This window comes from Mustela putorius, unplaced genomic scaffold, assembly GCF_011764305.1.
Source record: "Mustela putorius furo isolate JIRA1106 unplaced genomic scaffold, ASM1176430v1.1 tig00003853_pilon_pilon_pilon, whole genome shotgun sequence".
Lineage (NCBI taxonomy): Eukaryota > Metazoa > Chordata > Mammalia > Carnivora > Mustelidae > Mustela > Mustela putorius.
In genome coordinates, this window is record NW_025422005.1 from 10,690,739 (window position 1) to 10,713,035 (window position 22,297).

At 52.4% G+C, this 22,297-nt stretch overlaps 1 protein-coding gene across 9 annotated transcripts in view; it reads left to right on the plus strand.

Moving 5' to 3' along the window:
* FHAD1 (forkhead associated phosphopeptide binding domain 1) overlaps positions 1-22,297 on the plus strand; it is a 135,853-nt gene that overhangs the window by 94,290 nt on the left and 19,266 nt on the right. For 7 of the 9 annotated variants that reach the window (XR_006601672.1, XM_013048800.2, XM_045063791.1 and 4 more), the window contains 11 exons: positions 744-851; positions 1,090-1,197; positions 4,446-4,553; positions 6,315-6,422; positions 9,007-9,114; positions 13,232-13,405; positions 15,335-15,560; positions 16,731-16,815; positions 17,355-17,461; positions 19,255-19,414; positions 20,849-20,981. Coding sequence is in view for 8 of the 9 variants with exons in the window: in XM_013048800.2 (XP_012904254.2) it covers positions 744-851; positions 1,090-1,197; positions 4,446-4,553; positions 6,315-6,422; positions 9,007-9,114; positions 13,232-13,405; positions 15,335-15,560; positions 16,731-16,815; positions 17,355-17,461; positions 19,255-19,414; positions 20,849-20,981 (1,425 nt within the window). In the remaining variant the exon portion in view is untranslated. The remainder of the gene's footprint in view (positions 1-743; positions 852-1,089; positions 1,198-4,445; positions 4,554-6,314; positions 6,423-9,006; positions 9,115-13,231; positions 13,406-15,334; positions 15,561-16,730; positions 16,816-17,354; positions 17,462-19,254; positions 19,415-20,848; positions 20,982-22,297) is intronic. The other 2 variants (XM_045063792.1, XM_013048805.2) reach the window with 2 other exon arrangements.

Here is a 22,297-nt window from a genome sequence, read left to right on the forward strand (position 1 = left end):
TGTACTTGACTTGTGCACACTCATGGTTTAGATCAGGGTCAGCAAACTTTTTTCATAAAGAGCCGAATGGTATATATTTTCAGTTTTGCAGGCCACGCTGCTCTGTCATGACTGCTCAGTTCTGCTATTGTAAGTGCAAAGGCAGTCATAGGCAATCCACAAACAATGAGCAGGGAAGTGTCCCAATAAAACTTTATTTACAAAATGCAGACAACAGGCCAGATTTGGCTGGTAGGCCATGGTTTGCCAACTGCTGGCTTAGAAAAGAGGCTCTTGAGTCAATGGACCAGGATTTGAATCCCTGCTCATGTGATTTGCTAGGAAATTTGACGGATCCTTAATCCTTCTAAGTCTGTTTCCTCCTCTGCAAAGTGGAGATCGCAGAAGAAATGACCGACCCTTATTAATGAACGATGGTCACCTGCCAAGTGGTCTGTGTTCAGCCTGTCATCTGCCCCCCACATTCACCCAGTGAAGGAAGCACTGTTACCCTCCCTGTTGTACAGATAGGGAGACTGGGCGTCTATTGCTTCTCACCTTCCTAAGGTCAAGCACCCAGAAAGGCCCAACCTGGGGCTCTGATCTGGAGCCTTCTTACTCTGGATCCTTTGCTCCTAGCTACACGCAGTCTCCCCAGTGGGCTTATGGTAGGAGCAAAGAGCTAGCCCGTGCAATGCCTGGCAAGGAGTCCAGATTCCTGCCATGGAAACTCTGTCTATTAAACAATAGTCATTGACTTTCAGGCTTTGGAGGAAAGCATTACTCAAGAGAAAAACAGAGCAAAAGAAACATTAGAAGAAGAACAAAACAGAATCCAAGAGCTGGAGAATCGCTTAGCCCGCCAGAAGAAGGTAGGCAGCTGGGGGAGACAGAGTCGGCCTGAACCCAAATCGGGGTCACTCACCCTGGGAGGACCAACCTGGGGCTCTAATCCGAGGCTGCCCGCTCTGGATCCCTTGCTCCTGCTGCCTGCGGTCTCCCCCGTGGGTAGTGGAGAGCAGCAAAGGGCTACCGGCACAGTTCCTAGCACAGAGTCTGGGTTCCTACCATGGCGACAATGTCTGTTAAACAATGGCCTTTGGATTGCAGGTCTGGGAAGAAAACATTATGCAAGAGAAAAGCAGAGTGAAGGAAGCATTAGAAGAAGAACAAAAGAGGGTCCAAGAGCTGGAGAATCGCTTAGCCCGCCAGAAGGAGGTATGCAGCTGAGGGGGACTGTCGGCTAGAGCCGAAATCTGGATTGCGGGCCATGTGGCAGTGAGCTCTGAACCACAGATGAGTGGGAAGAGTGTGGCAGAGCTTTCCTACAGCGATCTGTCCTCAGGAGGGTTCGGCTACTCTGGGAAGTAGTGGGGCTCGAGGTGAGAGCCCTGGAGTCCTAACTTGGACAACCCAGTTGGAAAAATTATAAACAGCAAAAGTACAGACATAGATAGGACTTGAGAGACACGTTGGGGCTGGTGACACAAGCATCTTCTGCATGGAGATTGTGTGCCAAAGCACGGACGTGGAGGAGGTACAGAGTTCTGGGACTTTAGGGCTGTGTCAGTCCTCCAGCAATAGCCTTACGTCCAGCCTTCAGCTCTGCCATCTGGGAATTTTCTGCAGGCCAAGCCAGTCCAACCCACTGGTGATGCCTCAGGCTGGCAGAAAATTCTTCCTTTAGGTTGAGCACAAGCAAACTCTTTGTCCCAGAAGGACGTCAATCCCCCACTGGCCTCCTGGGCTCCTGCAAGTCCTGTCCACCTTCTCGTCCACATAATAACTTTTAGAGGCTTGAAAATAGAGACACCTGCCCCTCTTCAGATCCAGATGTCCTTATTTCTCTTGGAGCCTGGCCTTGGTCCCCTCCTCTGGCCTGCTCTGCTCTCTAGAAGGCACAGATTGGCAGCTCCCTGGCTTAAAAGGGCCCAGGGGCACGTTATGTTTGGTCCCCAAGCATTTTATTTTGAATTCATAACATTTACTTAAAAATCCAGATTTCCATCCTCTCCTGAGAAGTCGGAAAATCTGGCCCCATTTCCACTTGGCAGAAGCGGCGGGAGCGCGCACGCGGCAGCGATTTCCCACCGTCCCCACCATTCCCTGTCGCGTTCGTCGCAGCCCACTTCCTTGCCGGCCCTGTCGAGCCCTTGTAGACATCTGGGTTGGCAGTCCCAACTCTGTTTTCTTCCCGAAGTGCTGTAGCCAAAACCGGACCCAGGGCAGGACCCTTCTCCCCTGTTGAAGACTTTGTGCTTGTACTGATGCTCCCAAACCAGCTTTGGGGAGAGCTCTATGACATCATCGGCACAAGCTTAATTTGTGGTCTCCCTTGGACCTCAAAGTCTTTTTCACATACTGTTCTCATGAGCTCTTGCACCCCGAGGCAGCTCAGAGGGCTGAAGAGTTCAGGCCTTGTAGCCACGTGCAACGCAGTTTCAAATCCTGGCTTGACGACATATGGGCCTCAGCAGATCGCTCAGGATCTCCTGACTTTAAGCGTGGCTGTGAGGGCCGGCAGCCATGCACAGTGCAGTGCTTGACCCTGAATTGTTGCTCAGCCCGTGTAGCTGTTGGAATAGGCACAGAATTGTGTGTGAATAGCTTTGATAACAGGTACATCCTCCCGTGTAGACTTCCCCATCCTCACTGCTCAGTGATGTCCTCGCCCACCCACTGCTGCGGGAGAGACAAGAAGTTGGGCCAGGCAGAGCCCCCGTGATGCCATCTGATCCAAGGAGGGAAGATGTTTATGTGCCCGGTGTCACTTGGAACACACCTGCATGGCTGTGTTCGGCGACCCATGTAAACAGTGTCACTGAGGACTTGCCCTGAGTTGTCTTTCCAGGGGTGCTGACGAGGAACAGAGTCTCCCAAGGGTTCACAGGGGCCAAACACCACCAAGAGGTCAATAGCTCAGCTCAGGGGCCCAGAGAAGGCCCTTGAATTTAGAGATGTCGAGGTCATAGGGCATGTCAGGAGAGAGATTTAAGGAAGAAGGCATGATGGGGTCAGCCTCATTGCAGGGAGGAGCTGTGGCCAGGTCACCACAAGCCTAGGAAAACGGCAGCCTACCTACAGCAGAATCTCTCTGTGTTTTCTTGACGGGCAAATCTGAGATAAAAGTCCCAGACACAGACTTTAATCAACCTCAAACGGCTATTGGGTTTTTGTCCTTATTAGACCTTCTGTCACATTATCAGATGAATCTTTAAGGAAAAGGATCATATTGCAGGTTTCGAGGTGACGTGAAAGGTGAACTCCCGTTAGGTAATGAATGCCTGGGAACTTGGGAGCAGAGCAGCAGAGAGAGGGCCAGGGCCCGTGTGTCTTGAGTCACAGGGACAGTCTTCCCCTGAGTGCCCCCTCCGCTGCAAAGGAGCTGCCGAGAGCAAAGTCGTGAGTGTAGATGCTAGCTCAGTGCGGTGGAGCCCACCCTAAATCACCTTGAAGTGCTGGGAAGTCTCTTTCACAAATTCCGGGAACCCCGACCCCCCAGTGTTCAGGAGCAGTGTGCCGCTGCCTGTGATGCCGCCCTTCTGCTTTCTTCGGGGCTGCTACTGGAGCAGCTGAGCGTTGGGATTTTTTTTAATGACTTTTCACTGCAAAATAGTTAGCACTTCAGCCAGGCTCATCTGGGCAGTCTAATCTGGAGCCCTAACCATGGGTTACAATGGAAACCATGCTCCAAGTTCCAGACATCTTACCATCAAGCCAGTGCTTAGAACTCAACCCATTTGAAAGCTACGGTGCCCTTTCTTGCAGTGACTAGAAACAGGGGCCTCGTGGGCAACTCCGATCCTTTGGGATTGGCGTCAGCCATTTAATTCCTAAATAAAATTCCTTGAGCACAAGCACTGAACCACACTTTCCCCCATATGCCTTCTCTGAGCTCCACGTGTGAGGTTCACCCCCCCCTTCTAGAAATTGCCACGTTGGGGCTCATGAATTCAACACACTGTCCACATCTTGAAACCTGACTCTCTGTGGGAGATTTATTTTAATAATAGGGTATCCATTATTAATGAGATTCTCTCTTCTTATCAGAGCGGCTGCCTGGTGCAGTGCTAAGAGCTCAGACTCCAAAATAGACCAAGCCAATTCCCTCTGCTCACGTGGTCCTGGGCGAGGGCCTCTGGGCACAGGCAGTGGGCCGACCTCCGCAGTGGGCCCAAATCCTAACCTCACCTCCAACAGACTGCATGACCCCTGGACCTTGTGCAACTTTCTGTTCCTTGGTTTTCTCATCTACAAATGGGGGACACTAACTCGCCCGCTAGGGTTACCGTGATAGGGTTCACTGTGTGTGACAAGCCTGCCATGGGCCCCCAGCATGGGATTCTCACCCCACCCCTACCAACCCCCAGGATGGGAGCTGCTACCACTATCAGTAATATGGCCAGAATGAGCAGTCTCCCCACGAAATGCACAAGCAACCAAAAAGACTGGTCATTGATTTTCAGATTTTGGAGAACAGCATGGCCTATGAGAAAAGGAGAGCAAAGGAAGCTTTAGAGACAGAAAGGAGAAAAGTTCAAGATCTGGAGAACCACTTGACCCAACAGAAGGAGGTATGGGGAGCAGAGAAATGGGCCATAGCAGCCAAAAACCCCTATGGAACAAACTAACGAACTCCAAGGTCAGACGTGAGGCCCTGGTTCTGTGCCCCTGTGGAGAGTATGGCTGGCCAGTGTTGAGCAGCACTTCCATGAGAAGTGACCAATGTCAAGTACAACTCACTAGCTGAATGACCTAGGTCAGGTCACTTGACCTCCTGGGCCTTAGTTGCTTCCTCTGTAAAATGGGTGTGGTCACAGACCCCGCCTGGCAGGAGTAAATGAATTAATAAAGACAGAGCATTTAGAACTACACCTTGCACTTGGCGGGCCCTCTACATAACCATTCCCCGCTCAGCCACTGAAGGCAGAGGGATGCGCTCCAGGAGAGAACCCTTGGGTCCAGGTCTGGGTTGGTCCCCCAGCCAGCCTCTCCCTCCTCCTCACTGAAAGGTATTTACGACAACCCAGCACGGGCACAGTAGAAAGACCCTCGCTCCCAGCTCTGGTCTCCTGGTTTCATAGACTTTTTGTAGAGACACAAAGAGCTGTGGAGCGAGATGGCAGAGACTGGTACATAAGCTTGCGTGGCAGTTCCACGGGTAAGTGTCCGAGGTCCGGAATAGATGAGAGGGTGACAGTGGTTTGGGCAGGCCTGGGCACCATGCCTGGGGAACGCTGGAGACATCCACCTCTAGCCACCCCCACCAGCCTAGGGACTGGGCCCACCAGCCACATTGGCCTGGAGCCGCCATGAAAGGCAGACCCAAGGCTGAGAGGAGAGGTGTCACTCAGGCTAACCCAAACACGCCAACCGCCCCTTTCCCGAGATGTCAAAAAAGGGCTCTCAGGAGCTGGAGGCCAGGGAGAGAACTCAGTGACTTATAGCGGCAGCTCCATGAGCTGGGCTCCAAGGGCGCAGGCGGCACAGACTTGGCCTGGCCTCAGGGAACTCCCAGAAACACAGTACTGACTCCGTGAATTTTTCCACTTGTTTCATTCATCCACCCACAAATGCGCCCGAGCACCTAGCATGGGCCAGGCCTTGTTGGGCGTTGGGGACACCACAGTGCACAAGAAGGACCAGAGCTGTGTCCTCTCAGTGCTCCCACTCTAGGCTGAGGGACAGACCCCACAGAACCAGGTGCCCACAATAACTCCAGGGCCACAAACCTGGGAGAAGATCAAAGGGGCGGGCTAGAGAGTGACCACAGGCAGGAGGGCCTCTCCGAGGAGGTGACATTGGAGTGCGACCTGGCGGGAGAAGAAGATTGAAGGGAACGTCTAGGGTGAGAAAATGCCACTGAGTAAAGTGGCCCAGCTGCGGAATCCAAGGACCTCCGTTAGCCCCAGGGACAGGGCAGCAGTGTGAGGAAGGAAGGGAAGTGCGACAAGATGAAGCCGGATGAGGGGTCCGGGGAAGAAAGCCAGAGGGAGGTGCAAAGTGGTAAAGCATGAAAGCCTAGTAGGCGAAAAGTGCTGATTCTGGTTCAAACCCCAGCTCTGTCCTGCCATGCTGTTTGACCCTGGGCAAGTGCCTTGCTGTCTCTGTGCCCTCATCTGTAACATGGGTCTAGTGACTGAACTACCTAGACGTTTGTTGGGAGAAGTCAACATATTCGTTATCAAGTTCCTGAGCCCTTGCTCCAAACCCTGACTCACCAGTCTCCGTGGTTACTAATCCTGGGTCTCCATGATTGCTAATCCTGGCTTCCCCCATGGTGCCCCTTCCCTTCCTTTCTCGCTACACTCCCTCAGACCAGTTGTCACTTCCAGATTTCAGAGAGCAGCCTCGCCCACGAGAAACACAAAGCCAAAGAGGCCATAGAGCAGGAAAAGAAGAAGGTGCAAGATCTGGAGAACTACATCACCAAGCAGAAGGAGGTGAGAGTCTCAGGGGCAGCCACAGAGGGGCCTGGCGTAGTTAAGAGCAGGGCTCTGGAGACAGGTGGTCTGGCTTCGAATCCCATCTCTGCCGCTTTCTGCCCATGCGACCTGAGGCGGGTGTCTTACCATCTCTGTGCCTACATTTCCTGGCTTATAAAATCCAGATGATGCCAGTAGATCAGCCCCATTGAGTGGTGAGGCTTGATTGCTAACGAGCTCATAAAACACATGGGAAAGTGTCCAGCAGTCAGTGAATGCTCCGTGTGTTGCCTGCCGTTATTATTATTATTACTATTATTATTATTATTATTGATTATTACTGTAAGCTCACAGCTGGGAAGTGGAGAGCATAACCGAACCCCACACTGTCCCCCTCCTCTCCTTAATATCCCTGGACAGTGCATGGCTTCAGCTGCCTGGGGTCGCAGAGGGGATGTCAGGAGGTGGGTGCCTGAATTTCTCATCACCTGGACAGCAGCGTCTCCGCCAGAGCTTGTCCCCATGGGTGTTGTGACCTGCCCAGTCAAACCGCATTTACAGTTGTTCCTGGGAGGAGCAGACACCAGAGGAGCACAGGCTGTTGTACGGGACCCTCTGCACTGTATAGGACAGAATTCACTCCTCCTTGGTCCCAACAGTACAAGGGACACACACACACAATGACTCGTATCACAAAAGTCAAGTCACGGGATCAAATGCACAACCTGACAACAGGGGGTGAAACTTCAATGCAGGTAAATACAATTTCAGAGGACTCTGAAGACCAGATGGGATGGAAAAACTCTTTGCATCTATTCCTATCAATCTTAGATCATTTTCTTTAAAACAAGATTCTCAAACATTAGTGTGCATAGAATCCCTTAGAGGAGGGGCAGTGTTCATTATCAAGTACCTGCCCAGGTGAGGGCAGTGACCAGGTGAGGTGGGGAGAATGGCGTGTGTCCAATGCAGGGGTGGCGGCGGGGCCACGGCAGACATTCCAGCAAAGACCTTGGCAGTGGGACTGTGTCAGCCTTAGCAGGGAGTGAGGTCAAGCTGTTGTCAGCAGCTGTGCCCAGAGGGCCCCTTATATAGACGGCCGGGGGGTAGGGTCTTGAGGCATGGGCTCCTGCATGGTGCAGGGGACTCTGTGCCCAACTAAGTAAGAGCATAGAAGCAGGGCTCTGCCTCTGGGGAAGGTAGAGGTTTTAATGAGGAGGTCCGGTGGCTGCATGGTTAGGGCTGCATGGTTAGGGCTGGGCAATGGTGTGGTGTAACCTCCATACATTATTTGTCCTCATACTGCCTTGGTGACAGCTGCCGTGTCCTCCCCGGCAGAATGCAGCTTGCTGGGCTCACGCTCTGGGGCTCTGCTGAGATGCGCTGACGCACTCGGTGCCCGGTGCCCGGTGCACGTGTCACAAGCATTATTTTCAGCTGCGACACGCCAAGCAGCACAGAATCCCACAGGACAGGCAGAAGGGGGCAGCCCCTTCCGACTGGCAGGGTTGGGGCTGGACCGTCTTAGCAGACTTGGCAGCAGGTAAATGCCAGACTCGTGTGGGGAGGTGAGTCAGAGCCCAGGTGGGGCAGGCAGCCTGTGCAGAACAGGGCAAGGGGGGTGGCAGCCATGGACACTGGGCTCCAACAGCCGGGCTGCTGGGAAGACCATCTTTTGCTCCAGGGCCACGCAGCCCCAAAAACTCATCCTACCCCCAGCACCGCATTCCCTAGCATAATTTTCATTTTTCTTTTTGCCAAATAATGTATGTTCACTCAAGAAAATGTAAAAGACACAGACCAGCAAGAAGAGGAAGATGTAAATTGCCATAGTTCCAATCCCCCGAAATAACCGATATTTACATTTCAGATCGTATCTCTTCAGGCCTTTGTCTGTGCACACACGCATATACTTAAAATATGTGTCTGTGAACTCTGTGTTTGTATGGGAGTGTCACCACAAAGATTCCAAGCTGCAAATTGAGTTTTCCAATCGCCCTGCTCTGTGTACCTCCTGGGGCTTGTGTGGGTGAGGCTGGTCCTCAGTTCCCATCTCCACGTCACCAGACCTGAGGGCTTCATGTGCTCAGTTCCAAACTGTCCCAGACATCAGTTTTTGGACCCAAGCCTTTGAAGGCTGGAGAGAGCCTGAAGCCACAGGCATGGCAGGTCCACCGGTACAGGAGACCTCTCCTCTCTACTTTGACTCTCCTGCCCCACCTCCCAAGAAGCCAGGTACTTCCCAACGGAAGGCCCGCATTCCAGCTTGGCTCGGTGCCAAATGCCTTGACTTGAACATTCACCAGCACGTCACTTCCCAAACACAACCCCAAAATCCTGAACGATGAATAATCCTCTCTTTTATGCGGTGACTAACCACACATGACCTTCAGGTTCTCAGCGTCGTCGTGGCTGGCAGGCCAGGATGCCCACCCTCTCTCCCGTGAGCGTCCTGTTCCCTGAGCCCTTGCTCCAAACCCTGACTCACCAGTCTCCGTGGTTACTAATCCTGGGTCTCCATGATTGCTAATCCTGGCTTCCCCCATGGTGCCCCTTCCCTTCCTTTCTCGCTACACTCCCTCAGACCAGTTGTCACTTCCAGATTTCAGAGAGCAGCCTCGCCTACGAGAAACACAAAGCCAAAGAGGCCATAGAGCAGGAAAAGAAGAAGGTACAAGATCTGGAGAACTACATCACCAAGCAGAAGGAGGTGAGAGTCTCAGGGGCAGCCACAGAGGGGCCTGGCGCAGTTAAGAGCAGGGCTCTGGAGACAGGTGGTCTGGCTTCGAATCCCATCTCTGCCGCTTTCTGCCCATGCGACCTGAGGCGGGTGTCTTACCATCTCTGGGCCTGTGTTTTCCTGCTTATGAAATCCAGATGATGCAGTAGACCAACCCAATTGAGTGGTGAGGCTTGATTGCTAACAAGCTCATAAAACACATAGGAAAGTGTCCAGCAGTCAGTGAATGCTCTGTGTGTTGCCTGCTGTTATTATTATGATTATTATTACTATGAGTACACAGCTGGGAAGTGGAGGCACAATCGAACCCCACACTGTCCCCCTCCTCTCCTTACTATCCTTGGACAGTGCATGGCTTCAGCTGCCTGGGGTCACAGAGGGGATGTCAGGAGGTGGGTGCCTGAATTTCTCATCACCTGGACAGCAGCGTCTCCGCCAGAACTTGTCCCCATGGGTGTTGTGACCTGCCCAGTCAAACCACATTTACAGTTGTTCCTGGGAGGAGCAGACACCAGAGGAGCACAGGCTGTTGTACGGGACCCTGTCTTAGGAACCTCTGCACTGTATAGGACAGAATTCACTCCTCCTGGGTCCCGACAGTACAAGGGACACACATACAATGGCTCATATCATGAAAGTCAAGTCACGGGATCAAATGCACAACCTGACAACAGGGGGTTAAACTTCAATGCAGGTGAATACAATTTCAGAGGACTCCGAAGACCAGATGGGACAAGAAAGCTCTGTGCATCTATTCCCATCAATCTTAGATCATTTTCCTTAAAACAAGATTCTCAAACATTAGCGTGCATAGAGTCCCTTGGAGCAGGAGTGGTGGGGCGGCATGTAAATGCCCATTTCCCAGGCTTCACCCCCAAAGATTCAGATTCAGGGTCTATGGGACGGACTCAGCAATCTACATCTTTAACCAGCAGCCCAGGTGGTGCTTGGAACACTGCTGCCCCAGAGAGATGAGCGTCAGCAAACCAGGTCTGCATTATGAATCAACCCCAGGCACCGCTTTCTGAGGGACCTTGACCAGCTGGAGCATGCCGGGAGAAGGCAGGCCGGAGTCGGAGCTGGGGGACATGATGCCGGACTTGCCAGCCGAGGCCGGCTCACTGAGGGAGGGCAAGCCAATGCTGCGGGTCCTCGTAGCCCCAAGGGCACAATCTGTTCACACACAGCCTTGTTCCCCCAAATGATTCACCGTGGATCTTCCATAAAATACTTCAGTCGGGGCAGGAGGAACGGCGACATTAACATTTTTAAAGTGGAGTAGTCAGGACATGTAATGGAGCCGGGATGAGAATAATGACCCCCCCCCAAAAAAAAAGTTTGTCACTGAAATCAGCAGTCAGTTTTCACTCTAACGGTTACAGTGAAAGGTGGGGTGCTCTGGTGGCTTCGCAGCTCTGCAGAGGAAATGAACCGATGGGTGGCTCGTGGCTAGCCCTGTTCCTGTCCTCTACCCAGAGAGAATCCCTCCTGCGGAGCACCAGAGAGAGGGCTCTGTTGTGCACTGGACAGCCTCAGGGAAGACAGATGCCATCAGAGCGCAAGGTCTTGTGACAGCCCTCCAGGCAGCCCAGGGGCATCACAGCAGACAAGGAGAAATGGGGACCCCCTCCCAGAAAGTCCCCATGTACCAGGAAAGACCAAGGAAGGACAAGGTCAAGGACCCCCCCCCCCAAAAAAAAAAACAGAGAGTTGCTTATTCACGTGCTGTTTTGCTCCTCTGCGTGGAAGAGCAATGGGCGTGGGAGAAGAGGGCTTCGAAGAGCGGGGAGAGAAACACGCACCCGGCCTGCGGGCACAGCCCACTTGGGTGTCCTGTCCTTGAGTCAGTCCGGCTGAGCTGCTGGCAAGGAGCGAAGACCCCAGGCAGTGCGTTCTGCCCTTGGGCAGCTTCATGGCCATCAAAGAAACCGTTTGTTTGCTGTGGATTCTCGGGGACAGCTGGAGGGCTCCACTGGGTGCTGCAGGTGACAGGCGGCTCCATGGGATGCCTGCCAGCATCCCCGGGGGCGGGGGAGGGGCACCTCCTCTGGCCAGGGCTGCCCACAGTCTGCACCAGGATTTCTCCGCAGCCACGGTGACGTGAAGGCCCCGAAATAGAACCAGATGGACTTCAGTGGTGATACACCGGGAATGCAGCCGCTCCCAGGTGAGGCTTACAGGAAGCCAGTGACGAAATAGCTTTTTCTCGAGTTTAAATCCGTTTCCCTTCCCAATTATAAAAGGAGCAACCGTTTACAGGAAATCGCTTGGAAGAAGATAAAAAAACTGCCCCTGATTTTCACTGAGCAGAGTTACCCCCAGTGACATTTTCATCTGCTTCCTCCCAGACCATCTCCACGTTGATCCTTATTACAGACATCAGCACCTGCATTTATGACAGTGGTTGACCCTGTTACACTGTGCACATGGACCTGGATGCTCTATTTTAACCGAATGCATTACCGAAACGTCTCCACAGCTTGCAACGTTCTTCCACGCCCTGCCCTGGACGGCTGGCTGACTGGGGTTTGCACTGTGTGGGGTGGACCCCAATTTGTTGACCTGTCCCCTATGCTTGGGCCCCGGGGATGTTTCTCACTCAAGTTAAAAATGCTTGGCTGGACAGCCCTGCATATCAGTCCTTATGAAAGTATGCAGTTTACGTCCTTAGGAAGGATTCCCAAAAGTGGCATTGCTGGGTCACAGGGTGTAAACTTGTTCGGCCTCTTGACACACATTCCCAAATGATCCTCCAAAAAAGGTCATACCGGTTTACCCTGCCAGCAGCCGAGGCTGAGCGGACCCGGCACTACATCTCATGGACTACTATTTTACATCAGATGAAATAATGTTTGTGAAAAACCCTCATACTGTATGATTCCAAGTCTGTGACGTTCTAGAAAAGGCAGAACTATGGAGACAGTAGGCCAGGGGTTGGTGGAGGGGAGGGAGGACAACATGGAGCACAGGGGATTTTCAGGGCAGTGAAATTCCTCTGCAGGATACTAGAAGGGTGGAAATGTGTCATTGTACATTTGCTCAGACCTGTCGAGTGTACAGCACTGAGTGAACCCTAGCGTAAGCTGCAGACTTCTAGTGACTGTGATATGTCAGTGCATGTTTATCAGTGGGAGCAAAGGTATCTGGTGCGGGATGTCGATGATGGGGACTCTTCCATTGTGGGGGGAGAGCAAATAAGAGAGCTCTGTATTCTTCTCTCAATTTTGCTGTGAGCCCCAAACTGCTCTTTCAAAATAAATCAAGTAGAGGCGCCTGGCTGGTTCAGACGGTTATGCGTCTGCCTTCAGCTCATGATCTCAGGGTCCTGGGATCAAGTCCCACATCGGGGTGCCTACTCAGCGGGAGACTGCTTCTCCCTCTGCCCCTCCACACTCCACCCCGCTCATGAACGCGTGCTCTCTCTCACTCGCTCAAATAAATAATCTTTTTTAAAAATAAAGTCAAGTAAGTAAAGAAAGTTCATGAAACCCCCCCACACACACACCCAGGACCAGTCACAAAGCTTCTATTCTTTGTGGTCTGAGGAGGGCTCCTGGAGGAGAGTAGAATCTGGGGAGTCCAGGGCTGGCAGAGTGGATCCAGGAGGAGGGACGAAGTGCGCGAGGTCGACCTTGCTGCAGCCCAGAGGGGAGCGGGGAGGCCTTCCCGCCGAAGCCAGGGAGGGATGCAGGGAAGGGTGCTGTAGGCAGATCCTGGGGCAAAAGGGTGAAGAACCTCGGCACATTTATCCTGGAAAATAGATGTAGAGAGAGACATGACAGCCCTCCTCAAATATTTAAAGGGCTGCCTCATAAAAGAGAAATAAAACTTACTCAGTGCACTCCAGGTGACAGAACTGAGCTCAGAGACCAGAAATCACAAGGAGACAGCCTCAGCTGGAGAGAAAAGAGAGCTCTGTGACAATTGGAACCTTCCAGAGAAAACATGGACTTTGCGCTGAAAAAGGGACATTAACAGAATAGAATTCACCTCCTCTCTGAAAACAGGGGGCCAGGACGGGGACAGCTAGGGTAAGTAAATACTCATTCCCAAATTTCTGCTAATTTGATGTTTGCTGTTTGTCCAGGAAATAGATTTAAAAGTGCAAAAAGAAGGCGTTTTGAATAATAAATTAAATGATGCACTGGCCATGGTAGAAGAGACTCAGAAAAGCAAGACAGCCGAGAGCCTAAGAGCAGAGAACCTCAGCATGAAATTAAATGAAACGTTAGCTGAACTGGAAACCACCAAGGCAAAAATGGTGAGTTGGTGCCCTCCGGGGACAGGAGAGTCCTTCCCTCAATGAAGGATCACAATGCCGGGAGGACCCGGGACTTAGCCCAGGGGCTCTCAGCCCGGCTGCTGCTGGTACCCCAGGCTGACTCACCCTTTCTCATGCACAGCCGTGTAGCGCGGGGTGCATAACATCGCCCCAGGTCTCTACCTGCTCGATGCTAGTAGCATCCTCCCTCCACACCCGTCAGCCCACGGTGTCTTCAGATTTCGCCAAATGTCCTTTTGGGGGCAAAATCACCCTTTATTGAGAAGCACTGGTCTCAAAGGAAAGGCAAACAGAGGCTACAGTGCTCTCTCTCCAGGCATTCTAAGATGTTGTAATACAGGGTCCTCACAGGATCAGACTGAGGGGCTGAGCAGCCCCAGACCTTGGTAATCAGCGACTATTCCGCAGACTTTAAGATAATGTTTTAAAATTTTAGCTCGGCATTCAAGGCCCTCCACCATCAGGGCTCAATACTGTACACATTTATCATCCATACATTCAACCAACAGGTCTGTGGGCAAGGACGTCATGAGGACTCATCTGGCCGAAATGCACAAAGTGAATGTGAGAGGGACTGGAGTTGGGGAGGCCAGCTTGGGCTGTGGCACATGGTGGCTGTGTCTATAGCCCGAGTCATAAGGAGCTGCAGACTCGGGGTGGCACAGGAGCGGGCAGGAAGGAGTGGCCATAAGGACAGACACGAGAAATGGCAGGACTTGAAAGCTGATGGAGGGGACTTGAGCACCAAGGAGAGGGAGGGGCTGGGCTTCGAGCCGGGGCACCCAGGGTATGGATGGCCTGTGGGTGACATGGTGACAGGACTATGGAGGTCAGAGTGGCTTTTATCGGGGAGGGTCTGTCTTCTGGGGAAAGAATTCAGACTGAGGCGAGGGTGGGGCAGCAAAGTCCAAATGTGCCCCAAACTTTTGGTGGTCCAGTAGATTTGGGGGAGAAAGCAAGATACGACATCTCAGCGTAGAGGAGGCATGATCACTAAAACGGTGTGTGGGCCTGAGTTTCAGGATCTGGGGCTGCGGCCCAACATGTCATCCAGGAAGAAGGAGCAGGAGTCTGGTGTCAGGAGAGCCGGGAATGAGTGGTCGGAGCAGCAGGCGGGGAGCAAGGATGAGGCATCGAGAAGCCCCAAGAAGAGCCTCAGGAAGGACAGGGCGGCTGCGGGAAGGGGTCCAGCTCCCCTCTTGGTGATGATTGGGAATTTTGACTTTTAAGAAATAGAAATTTGGGGTGACTGGGTAGCTTAGTCGGTTAAGCATACGACTCTTGATCTCAGCTCCGTCTTGATCTCAGGGTCATGAGTTCAAGCCCCGTGTTGGCCTTCAAGCTGGGCATGGCACTGACTTTTAAAAAATAAAAAGACATTAAAGAAAGAAATACAAATTCATTCTCTGTTTCTTTTAAAAGTGTTCATTCTTTAAGTCAACAAATACTTACTGAGCATTTAGGTCTAGATACTGTGGCAGGGATGCAGGCACTGGTGCTGTGGGTACATCGGTAAATACGGAAAAGTAAGTTTCTGCTCTCCTGGAGCTCCCCTTCTAGTGGGAATGGTAAATAAATAAGATCGTTCAGATGGTGATAAGCACGTCATGGAAAAAGAAAGCAGAAGATGGAATAGAAAGTGTCTCAGTCTTCTCCTCTAGACAGGCAGTCCAGGAAGGGCTTCTCTCAGGAGGTGACATGGGACTTGAGACATGAAACACGAGAAGGAGTCAGCCATGCAAGGAGCTGGGGGGAGGAGAGGACCAGGCAGAGAAAACAGTATGTGCAAAGGCCCTGAGATGGGTCCGGTTCCATGCCTGTAGGTGCAAAGGGGGCATACTGGTATTGTCACCTTTGGCATCATGCCCGGCTCCCGAGACCGTGCTAATGACTTCCCTGCTTCCCCAGCTCGTCATGGAGGAGCGGATACAGCTGCAACAGCAGACAGTGAAGGCCCTCCAGGAAGAACAGGACTCCCAGAAACATGGATTTGAAACAGAAATCAGGGAATATAAGGAGCAAATCAAACAGCACTCCCAGACGATCGTGAGCCTCGAAGAAAGACTCCAAAAAGTGACCGAGCACCATAAAAAAATAGAAGGAGAGATTGCAACATTGAAGGACAGCGACCCAGGTCAGTCCAAAGAGAAGCTGCAGAAATCATAGCGTTCAGGGCAGGTTCTGATTATCCCGTGGGTCCCCACACGCTGATGATGGGCCAGAAAAGGCCACACCTCGCTTGAATGCTCCATTTTCCCCTGGGACACCATTTTCTTCCCATTACACAACAAGGTTTGGGGCCCTCGAGGCCCAGGTTAGTCAGAGGTCACAGCAACCGGACGGGATGTCCTTTGTGCCAAGCCAGTGAGCCAGCAGAGACGCCCAGGCTGCCAGGCTGCCGAGGGGCAACAAAGCGGCATGCCACCGAGTGTCTTTTCCGCATGAAAACATCCCGTGCAGGGCCTTTCTTTTTGCCCTCTGGAGTTTGCGACTTCGTCTAACAGCTTTTCATAACCAGCTTTAAAAAGAAATCCAAAAGGGTTTAAGAAAAGAACTCAGGGTTGTGAGCACATACTTGCCCTAAATGACCAAGGCGACGCTATGTACTGCAGAGATGCTGAGCTCTTGGGGAAGAGTTCTGGAAGTTGAGGTCTCGGGCCAGTGTTGCTCAGCCACGGCATCAAATGCCAGCAGCACTCCCCACCCCAGTGTGACTACCAGAAACATCTGCGGACATTGCCAGGTGTCCCCTTGGGGGTAGGGAGGCAATATCAGCCCTGATTGAGAAACATGGTCCTGGTCTCCAGCCAGCTGACAAGCTGGCAGGGCTCACTTCATGCTTTCATTCACTTGTCACTCTTTGTTGAGCATCTGTTAGGTCCCAAGCTTATTCTAGGCACTGGGGATTCCGTATGGACTGGCCAGGCAGGGTCCCTGCTGTTCATCAAATGATGGCCCTGACAGGTGACCCAGGAGGAAGAGGGCACCATGGCCCAGGCATGGAGCGAGACTCAGTTTCCCAGAACTGCCAGGTTCTGTCTCTCCTATCCCCCTTTCCTCCCCTATAAGTGGAGTTCATGATCCCTTGTTCATTGAGTAGCTGGAAAGATTTCATGAGCTCCTGCATGGGGGGTCCCATCCTGTCCCACAGAACCCATGGTGGGGCTCATTAGGCAGAGAAAGTGGCAGGCTGTAGCGGGGGTGGCTAAGTTGGAAAAGACGCAGATGTGTTTATAAGCCCCGGGGAGGGAGAGCAGTGGCTGCTTGCAGACTATAATGACCCTCACGGGCTCCTCTGATTCAGCCCAGGAGGAGGTAATGCAGCGAGACCCCCCACCGACGCCTCCAGTGGACAGCAGTGTCAAAGATGAAGTGTGTGACACCTTGATGTGAGTACCTGAGGGGTGTGTGCACACCGGGCCAGAGACCAGCCCCCCAACCCCCACTTCCGGCCACGTAATCGGAACCTGGAAAAAAGGAGTCGAGTCTGGGGTCTTCTCGCTGTCGTCTGAATTTCTCTATCCTCTAGAAGGTCAAGATGGTGTCATGGAAAGATCTGGGTGGCTCTTTGTTCAGATGCCAACTCAGCCCCTTGCAGGTGTGTGGCTCTGGGCAAGTCACACCCCCTTGGTGCACCTTAACTTAATCGCTTGTGAAGTAAGCCACTATTTGTCATCACTCAGCCTCAGACTGAACCCAGCTGGGATCCTCTGTCTTATCTCCCTGTAATTTTTTTTTTTTTTACATGGAAATGAATTTTTGCTTTGAGAATTTTTAAAGAGTATGCTTCTCCCCCTTGCTGGGACTGGAATCCCGAGGCCCCACACTGAAGGAGGAGCACTTGGTGATTCTATCTGGCCCCTTCCAGGCACTGGGGACATCCCAGGGCCTGAGGTGAGCTGACTTGGCCTGTCTTTGTGAGTTTCAGAGGGGATCTGCTGACCGCTCAGAAGGAAATCCTATCTCAGCAGGAGGTCATCATGAGGTTAAGGAAAAACCTCACAGAAGCTCACAACCGAATGTCAGATCTGAGAGGTTTGTATGATTGCCCGCATCTCTTGACTTCCTGACCCGCTTCGAGAAAGGAAAGAACAGGCTTAAGAAAGCTTAGCGTTAAAAATCCTGCTGACCTGCTTTCCTGGGTGGTCACAGCATTGGAGCATTTGTACCTCGGTCAGCAGGACAGATGCCCGATCAGGGGGCCACGGGGACCATTCTCAGAGGGTTCAGACCTCTGCGTTGAAATGCAACTTTCTTTTTTGGGAAAAATCCCCTTTTGCCTCAGAGGATTTGTCTCTGGAGGCAAAGTCTGGGAGGGAGGGCACAAAGCCCAGCACCCCCTATCTCTGGGACCTAGAACAAGGCACTCTCTCCTCGCCTCCCCTTCCTCTGGTATAAAACCACCTACAACACGCCTGCTTCCTAGAGCTGGCTGGACACAGCAGCCACCTACATTGGGGACCAAAGACCACGAACCAGTCTAGCTGAAGGTTCCCACTTTGCTCTTTCTCTCTGCTCCCCAGCCAGCCCTGTCCTTTTGTTTCTGCCTCCCCTCTTTTGCTTCTTAGAGCCATCTTCCCCTTCCCAACCCCAGCCTCCATCAAGCCAAAAGGCACAGGCAGGCGGAAGTCAGGAGACAGAACTCGGTTTGGGGAAGTGGAGGGAGGGTGAGGAGACTCCTCTTGTGCCCTTCTCAACCCCTGTGCACCCCCAAACCTTCACTGGTGTTTGCTCCCCCTGTGGCTATACTCTCAATGCCCCCAGGACATTTATGGCTGAGTTTTTCAAAGATTGATTGTTTTGTTTTGTTTTTAAAGATTTTATTTATTTATTTGACAGAAAGAGATAGTGAGAGAGGAACACAAGCGGGGGAGCTGGAGAGGGAGAAGCAGGCTCCCCTCTGAGCAGGGAGCCCGATGTGGGACTCAATTCCAGAACCCCAGGATTATGACCCAAGAAGAAGGCAGACAATTAACTACTGAGCCACCCAGGTGCCCCAAAGAGTGATTTTCACACTAAAGTATGAAACAGTGGAGTAGAGAGGCTAGCAGGTCTAGTTCTAGAATTGGGAAACATTGGACCCGATTTCTGATCTGCTATTTTTTTTAGTCCCATGAGTTTCGGCAAGTGCCTTTACATCTCTGAGCCTGTTTCTGCTTCTGGGAAGTGGGGGCATGGCCAGTAGCTCACCTGTAGGGTTGCTGTGAAAATTTGGGGTGATGCAGGTATCTCTGTTTGGGTTTTGCCAGAGGCTGACCCTGAGGTCATGCTGCTGCTGCCAGCAGTGTATTTGAGAGTTGATCCCGGGAACTAGCAGCAGTGGAAATGGACCAGAGGCAGGAAAGGGACGAAGCCAAAGAGAGCTGTGTTGTCCGGCAGGGGCAGAGCGGGCAGCTGGAGCTGAATTCTGCAGGGGTGAGGGAACCGGGCTGTGAATTCCAGTCTCACCTGTCTAAGGTGGAGGCTGATGCATCTGGCAGACCCAGGAGCTGAGCAGACCCCAGAGGCCATAGAAAGAACACCCTTAGGCAAATAGACCTAGAGGCAGACAGCCGAAGGTCAACCAGGGAGCCCCAAAATGCCACAGATGCAGAGGCAGGGCCCTGACAGCTTCTGGAACGCCGGGGTCGGGCAGAGATTTGCTGTCATTTGTGAAGACACAGGAAGATCCCCATGGCTGTCACTAACGCCGCCCACCACCATGAGAATTCCTGGACAGGGGACCCACCGCATGGTTCTTATAGGCCTGGCCAATCGGCTATGGCCCTGGCAAAGCCCCGGGGCAGGAGACCGTCCCCCACCCCCCACCAGCTTTCCTTCTCTCCCAGGGGAGCTTAATGAAAAGCAGAAGATGGAACTGGAGCGGAACGTGGCTCTGGTCCAGCAGCAAAGCAGCGAGCTGAGAGCACTCAGGGAAAAGATGGCACAGCTGACCGGCCTGGTGGAAAGGAAGGACAGGGAGCTGGGGGTCCTCAAGGAGACGCTCAGGTGCGTGGGAAGGCCCTCCTGGTGTAGGGAGCCCAGACACCCCCAAGTGCCCAGGGAGCCTCGCACATGGAGGTCACTGGGTAAATGGCGAAGGGATGAATGGACGGATGGACAGACAGACAGATGGACGGATGGACGGACAGCATGTGTTTCACTTACCATTTAAAACAGAGTTTGCTGGGATGCCTGGGTGGCTCAGTTGGTTAAGCAGCTGCCTTTGACTCAGGTCATGATCCCAGCATCCTGGGATCGAGTCCCACATCGGGCTCCTTGCTCTGCAGGGAGCCTGCTTTTCCCTCTGACTCTGCCTTCCACTCTGTCTGCCTGTGCTCGCTCTCACTCGCTCTCTCTCTTTGACAAATAAATAAATAAAATCTTAAAAAAACAAAACAAAACAAAAAACAGAGTTTGCTTAATTCTGTGCCTCTCAAGCATTCCTGCCGAGTATTCAGAGGACAGGTCTCAGCTTAATGCCCCTTCTTCAGGGAGCCCGTCATCACTTACCCTCACCAAACACAGCCAAGGGCTCCGACACTGCCCGGGGTCTCTCAGTCCCTGCACTCCAACACTCTCACACAGCCGGGGTGCTGTGGCCTGGTTAGCTGTCTGCCTTCCCCGTAAGGATCCCCATAGAGACCTTGCCTGCTGTTGACTCCCTAGCATTCACACAGTGCCTGGCAGGCCCAGAGGGAACTTTGTAAATATTGATTGAACAAATGTATAAACTGGGGTAAAAGAAGTCAGCTTAAAATAAATGTGAAATTTCATTGTCATTCATGGATTAGGCTAAAAACTGTATGTGACTTTGCAGTTTCATCCACAACTTATCCTTATTTTGACATAAGAGGAATGTTTTCTCCAAGAAAGGTTGAGTAAAATCCACATCTTGTGACTACCCTGCAGCTTCATATGCCTCATGGCTCCTGGCCAAGACAGATTCACATGGTGGTTAAAGACACAGGCTGCCCCGATTCAAAGCCAGCCCACCTTCACTGGCAAGCTTCGTGACCATGGGCAAATTGCTTGTGTCACTTCCTTGCCTGTGAAATGAGGCAACGAGAGCCCCCAGCTCATGGGACTGTCATACAACACATGTGTTGTTCGTGTTGTATGTGTCAACACATACAAAGTGTTAGAAAGAACAGACACACAGTAGATACCCCAGTAAATGCCCCAGCAGGTGTCCCGCAGGCTTACTGTGGGAACAAGGGTGGACAGGTGTCTGCTGCCCTAGCCAGGATTTCAGAAGTCCCCTGAAACTAAGTTCTCTAGAAATCTGTGGGCAGGGCACTCGCAGACCTGAAGGCTTCAGTGACCTATACAAATGGAATTCCTTTTTCTGTTCTGCCAGTGGTTCCAAAGGTCGCTTGCTGTTCCTGGAACCTCAGGTTGCTGGCCATTCTGCTGGCCAGTGACTCATCTTCTCTCCCCTAGGGCCTCCCAAGAGAAACACAGAGTCCAGCTGTACAAGGAGAAGGAACAGAAGCCCAGGAATGCGGCCAAGATGTGTGATATCTCAGTGCAGATAGAACCGGTCCACACGGAAATTCTCCTGAGCAGTCAAGAGGTGAGCGCCGCTGGGGCCTGGCCACGCAGGGGCGTGGCATTAAAAAGGAGCCTGACTGTGCCTGTCTTTGCTTCTGAAAGTATTTTCATTCTAAGTTACAAAAATGTGGCTTGCCTATGGGAAATACGCACGGTAACAGCGGTAGTCCCCACCCCCAACACACACACAGCCACTGGAGGTCACAGCTATCGGCAGTTCGGCCTATGCACCAGCAGTCCTTTTCCTCACAGAGACCGCTCACCCTCCTCACACAGGCGTGACCCTGCAGTGTGCAAAGGTCAGCCTCCGCTCCAGGCCGCCTGGGTTCCATCCCGGGGTGGGACTCCTGCACCCAGAAACTCTGACCCCAGGGAGGTCATGGTACGCTGGCTGGCTCATCGGGGAAAGTGGGAGTCATGTCAGCTACCACCACGTGGGGTAGAGAGAGAAATTTTATTTATGCACAAAACACACATAATCTATGTATGCATGTTTATTCAATAGAACTTTTTGCAAAATAATGGTATTAAGCCACATATATTCTGCAACGTGATTTTTTTTTTCCCACTGAACACTGTATAAAAGCCAAAGAGCCATTCTTTTAATTGGGTGCATAGAATTTCACTGCACTCCCTCTTGTCCACGCCGGGTTCCCCATTGATGGACATTGATGATGCTGTGTCTACTTTCCATGCTGTTATAGTTAACGTCCTTGCGGGTGTGTATGTAGAACAGATTCCCGGATGTGAAAATGCTGGGTCCAGAGGGCATCCCAAATTGTGCATGACAGGGCCAGACGATCTTCCCAAAGAACCGTACCAGTTCTGCTCCATGCCTGTCTTGCGGTGGCTCCTCTCGGGGCGCCTGCCCAGAAGCCTTTGCACGCCTGGATGTCTCGACTACACAGAACCCAGGGAGCGTGTCTCCGAGTGAGAGCAGCCTTCTCCACGCTGCACCCGAAGGTGGCCCTCCCGCTCTGCCCTGCAGCGGGGGCTGTGATGCCTCCCGTGGTCCCAGGAAGGCTGACTGCGGGGGGGCAGTGGTTCCTCGAGGCCTCCGCTTTCCTGGAGTCCAGGGACATCCTTTTCCTCTTTGCTTTATGAAACTGGAGAACAGGGTATTTCAGTAATGGGCTTTGGATTTTCACTTGGAAACAGGGCCAAATGTGTCAGCTTGCCTTCCTGCTTTCTCAAAGATGCCGTTCCCCTGCCAAACAGCAGTGAGCCGGGGCTGCACGCAGCATGAATGAGAGGGCATGGTGGCCCCGCCAGCTGTCCTTGGCACCATCACTGTCCAGAGCACCTTCACAGAAGCTGAAGGTGCTCGGGGCAGCACCA